The sequence below is a fragment of the Coturnix japonica genome, chromosome 30 (assembly GCF_054131305.1).
Source record: "Coturnix japonica strain WE chromosome 30, WE-NBRP24, whole genome shotgun sequence".
Taxonomy (NCBI): Eukaryota; Metazoa; Chordata; class Aves; order Galliformes; family Phasianidae; genus Coturnix; species Coturnix japonica.
Genome location: NC_140692.1, coordinates 672,692 through 677,595, shown reverse-complemented (window position 1 = coordinate 677,595; position 4,904 = coordinate 672,692). Strand labels below are relative to the sequence as shown.

Genomic DNA, 4,904 nt, shown 5'->3' with positions numbered 1-4,904 from the left:
TGCAGGAAAGGGGATTTCCTTAGCCATCAAAAAAAGATGAAACTGCAGATCTATCAACAAAAATGTAAGCACGTGACACTTGACTTGGCGGGTCTGTGGGAAGGTCAGCTTCTCCGTGTTTGTATTTCAGCCATCATCCTCCACACTGGAGAGGATTTATCCGCTTGGCTTGCTTAATTGCAGCACGTTTCACACGCGTGGATAACCTGTGCATATTGCGTCACTACCTCTGTGGCCTGAGGTGGTGCACCAGGCTGGAAATAATGCCTTCTTGGGGTTGTTGAAGCTCTGCAAAAGTTTGCCAAGCAAAGTTGTGGATGCTCCATCCCTGGAGGTGTTCAAGGCCAGGCTGGATGGAGCTCTGGGCAGCAAGACTCTGTGGGTGGCATCTCTGCCCGAGGCAGTGGGGCTGGGGTTCTGAGTTCTTCACTGTCCCTTGCAAGCCAAGCCATTCTATGATTCTGCATTTCTATGATGTAAGCACCAGCCCCACACAGCCCTGGTGCAGTGCATCACAAGAGCAGCAGCCTGCGGGGTGCCGCCACCTGGAATCACAGAGATGTGAGGTCACAATGCCCCATCCTATGACTGTGCTGAGCTGCGTCATGAGCTCACAAGGCCTGGCCGCAGGCTTGGCTCAGTGCGACACTCACTGTGGCTGCAGCGGTGGTGTTGGAAGCGTGGTGCAAGTGTGGGGGCGGCCATGGACCCTGCCCGCCTTGTCCTCTTCCTCCTATTGGTGGCCATGAGTTTTCAGGAGAGCTGTGCTGCTCCGTGGCGAGCACGGGGAGCAGGTGAGTGGGTAGAGATGGGACCCAAACTGAGCAGCACTGGGAGCAAGAAGTCAGGCTGTGTCCCCACGGCCCTGTAGTACACTTGCCTGGGGCCTGCCTTCCATGGGGGTGTTGCTGGGTAGGGGGTGATGGGCATCTTCTTCCACGTAATCTGTGAGAGATGTGGCACGTGGCCCGGAGATACGCTGCCAGGTGCCAGCCTACGGGTCATCCCGTCCACCCTGCAACTTTGGAAATCATGACCTGAGTTATTCTCCACATCCAGTTACTGAGGGAGAAGGAGATCACACCATATAGTGCATATAAGTGGGAACTTCTCTAATCTGTTCTTGATTCTAGATGATGAGCTTCGTGCTCCCTTTCCGGATGCTCCTTTGGATCCGGACTTCATGCCTGTGCCTGGGGGACAACCCAGGGGTAAGTTGTGAGTGTCTGTTTCCTTGGAGGCTGAAACGTTCATGCTCTCATGGTTTACCTGGGTGCAATTTTACTGGAGATCCTCTCCAGGTCTTCCAAGCCTGTTTGTGCCCGGAAGGGTTTGCACAGATGAGCCATGAGTATTTTTTCTCTCGGAGAGCTGCCACGTTTCAGTGGGAAGGTTACCGCTGCCCCTCTGCAGCTGAGGGAGCCCAGACCTTTGTATTTGGGCTGTGGCATTCCCCAACCACCGCCAGACCCTACAGGTCACTCAGGGAAAAGGAGGCCCCCACATGTGCCGGAAGCTCTCCTCACCTGTGTCTGATCACACTTGTGTCTGCAGGCCCTGTCCCCTGTATGCTCTGCTACTCAGTTGATGCTGTAGTGTGTGACTAAAACTTTTCATGGGTCTTTGGTTGCAGAAGTGCCCCCAGTGTGGGCCTTGCCCGGTCATCGGTTTCCTCCTGTGCTGGAGCCCAGCTGGAATCCCAGCAGTGAGTACTCTGTCTTCACTGACTTGGCTGACTCGCCGCTGATCTTCAGATCTTCATGCACATGATATTTAACTTCATACATTCTGTTAAGGTCCGGAAAGAGAAGAGGATGAATCCAATCGAGGAAAATACTCTCAGGGCTCATCCCGTCTCCTGAAGCGACTGCTGAAGGAAATGGAGAAGGCAGAGCGTGGTGGGTATACTTCAGTCTGTTCACTGTGGGACCTGGGAAGCTGAGGTGTGATATAGAGGTGTGGGCAGGCTGTAGCCTGCACAGCAGGAAGGGATGGGTCAGAGCCGTGCTGCAGCCGTGTTCCATGTATCACCTTGCAGGTGCTGTCAAGCACCAGAGCTGGTCTGCTGCCAGATGGTCTGCATCCAGCCAAGACCCAGAGGCAGCTGCTCCCCCAGCACAACCATTACTTGTCAGAGCTGCTTTGTGCAGTCATTGGCACCCAGATGGCAGCAAGTGGCAAAGTGGCAAGCGCTGTGCTTCTGTTCATCCAAAGCCCTCCGTGCAGCTGAGCAAGTTCAAGGCAGGAGGAGCGTCCTAAGCAGGGTTGGCTGCCTTTGCTAATGCTGGAAATGAGGTGGAGATGCTAATTCTGAAGGCTTGGACTGTGTGTTAGATCTTGGATTTCAGCCTGCAGCTACCTGGCTGTGACGGGCTGGTGACAGCACAGTATGTGAGGGCCTTGCACAGGAGCTGATTTCTCAAGAGGTGTGAGGGAGTCAGCATTGTCCAATAGCTGGGAGGGCCCAAATGCCCTTGGGTAACAGAGGGGCTCACAGTGTACTTGGGGGGGGGCCTGGACTTTACCTGAGCTCGGGATTGGAGAAGCTCAGTTTTCGATGAGGGCACGTGACATCCCAATCCTACTGCCCTGCTTTCTTTCTAAAGGAACGGACCAACAAAGTGAGAGGGATGCACTCCAGGAAGGCGGATATCCTACACTGCCGGTCCCGGATGCGCGGCAGGAAGGCGGATATCCCACACTGCCCGTCCCAGACAGAGGAATGCAGGCAGCACCAACCGGCATGCCAGGTAATTTCTGTCCTATGATCATACGGTGTCACGAACCAGAGTCACTGCGTGCCTGCAGGCTCTTGCTGCCAGCTCTTGCACACCAGGTCAGCAGCCAGACCTGAGCATGTGAGCATAGAGCACATGTAAAAGAAGCCAGGGGTGGCTCTCTGAAAATGGCTGGCCTTCGTGGGGTGTGGAGAGTTGTTCCAGCAATGTGCCAGGGAAGGTACTTGCAGACCTCTGTGACCCTGCTCAGTTCCCACCGCTCCCAGATCGCAGAGTTTGCCCTTTTGGAACGAAGCCACCTGAGGGTGATGAGCAGGGTCTTGTGTGGTAGGAGCCTGCAGGAGTGTTTCTCCCCTGGGATGGCTCTGGATGTGCCCTGTGCTGGCTGAAGCCTGACCTTCAGCCTGGGGGGCGTCCCACAGGGGGAGCTCAGGACACACATGCCGGGAAAAGTGTGAGGGATTCTGCTCTGTAGCTCTCCCCACGGACCAAGCCCAGACCCCAGAGTACAGCCCCAGCTCTCGGCCCAGAGGAGGACACGGGTAGTGCCTGTGCAGCCTCTCCATACCCAACGAGAGGTGGAAGCAATCCTTCTTGTCCTCCGGTGCTTCGGCACCAGAGACGGAGGCACCCACTGACAAAATGACCTCTTGGGTCCATGAAGCACACTGAGAGATTATCTGTAGCGCAGCTGAAGGTAACGTGGGACATTGTCTCATTTCTTCCAGGGATGAACACAGGCAAAAGCACAGAGGATGCTGCTCACACATCTGTGCGGAAGCGCCGCATTCCGATGACGGTCTCAGTGATGCTGCTGCCTGCGCTGGTGCTGGCTGTTGGTACTGTGATATGGGTGCTCAAAAACTACCTGTGAGTTGGCCTTTCCCCAGAACACCTTATTGCTGCATTTGGCAATGAAGCATTTGTGGTGCCAGGATCCTGGACGGCCAAATCAGCCGCTGGCAGTACACTGCCAGGACTTAGGTTGCAAAGTCTTTCAAGTTTCCCCTTATTTCCTGTCAGTGAGTAGTGCTTTCTGAAACTCATTCTCACAGAGCACGCAAGAGGGAAAAGAGAGCAGCAAAAGCAGCAGATGGAGCTGGGGAAGGCAACGAGACAGACTCTGACCCAGTCAAACAAGAATCTCCGTAATAGCTCCAGTCCGTTCCATTCTGCCATTGAAGAGGCCCGAAGTCTTCAAGGTCATCTGGAAGACCAGGAGCTTGAACTCAAAGCCATGAAAGAGATCCTTGGGAACAGTCCTGAGTGCTGCCTTCTGTCAGAGGACGGCCCTGAATGTGAGAGCAGAGCATTTGTCCTTCATCCTGCATACTCCAGGACAGGTATCACCAGCAGTTTGAAGATTCTTAGCTCGACACAGCTACATTCCTGTTGAGGGTCCTAATGAGGACCCAGAAAACGAGCTTCCTCTGACTGCCGGACAATGCGTAATGTCTTTGGAGATGTGGGTGAGAATGGCTGGTTTCAGGGAGAGCTGACAGATGGCACAAGAGGACTGGTCCCTTCCAATTTGATTGCGGAGCTTTCAGATGATGAACTGGATACACCTGGAGATCCTGTCAGAATTCCTGCATTGCTCCATCTGCAAGACTACCATTGCTCCACTCAATGGAACAACTCGATGTTGAGCAGAATGTGGTTGAGCTCCTTCGGGAACTCTCTGAGGCGACTGACAGCAGAACTGCATAACTTTATTGTATATTAAAAACAACCAAACAACTGTCCCCTCCCTCTCCCTTCCCCTTGCACCCCTCCCTCCCCCCCCCCCCCCCCCCCAAAAAAAAAAAAGACAAAAAAACCAAAAATAAACCCTAAAAAACCAACAAAAAACAACCCACCCCCAATAAAACAAAAAACCAAAACCAATTAAAATCTCAACGCTGTTCTTTTTCTGGGATACACTGAGGTGAAGCTTCTTCTAGCTTAGACTTTGCAATGAGTTTGTGTCACGGAGTTCTCTCTAGAGCTCACTCGGTGACAGTGGGAACAAACCCAGGGAGAGAAGGAACAAAGAACCTCCCCTCTCTAACAGCGCGGTGCGGTGCGGCTGAGAGGGGAAGGGAAGTAAGATTGCGAGTGGGTCTAGGAGGGAAAAAATGAAAAAAAACCAACGATCTGAGAATGAACAGCAGTTTAACAAACCCA

The 4,904-nt window shown here is 53.4% G+C and overlaps 1 protein-coding gene across 1 annotated transcript; it reads left to right on the top strand.

Annotated features, from left to right (window-relative positions):
- Nucleotides 1-574: 574 nt before the first annotated feature.
- LOC146755740 (uncharacterized) lies at nucleotides 575-4,496 on the top strand. The gene is made up of 5 exons (XM_085525288.1): nucleotides 575-1,705; nucleotides 1,797-1,898; nucleotides 2,607-2,750; nucleotides 3,467-3,608; nucleotides 3,794-4,496. The coding sequence occupies exons 2-5, from the start codon at nucleotides 1,880-1,882 to the stop codon at nucleotides 3,888-3,890; spliced, it is 402 nt and encodes a 133-aa protein (XP_085381414.1). The 5' UTR covers nucleotides 575-1,705; nucleotides 1,797-1,879; the 3' UTR covers nucleotides 3,891-4,496.
- The last annotated feature ends 408 nt before the right edge of the window (nucleotides 4,497-4,904 follow it).

What these genes read in the sequence shown, in the direction of transcription:
- LOC146755740 (XM_085525288.1), top strand. An exon ending in AGCACCAACCGGCATGCCAG is followed by an intron (nt 2,751 to 3,466) that starts GTAATTTCTGTC and finishes CATTTCTTCCAG; the next exon opens with GGATGAACACAGGCAAAAGC. An exon ending in TGGGTGCTCAAAAACTACCT is followed by an intron (nt 3,609 to 3,793) that starts GTGAGTTGGCCT and finishes TCATTCTCACAG; the next exon opens with AGCACGCAAGAGGGAAAAGA.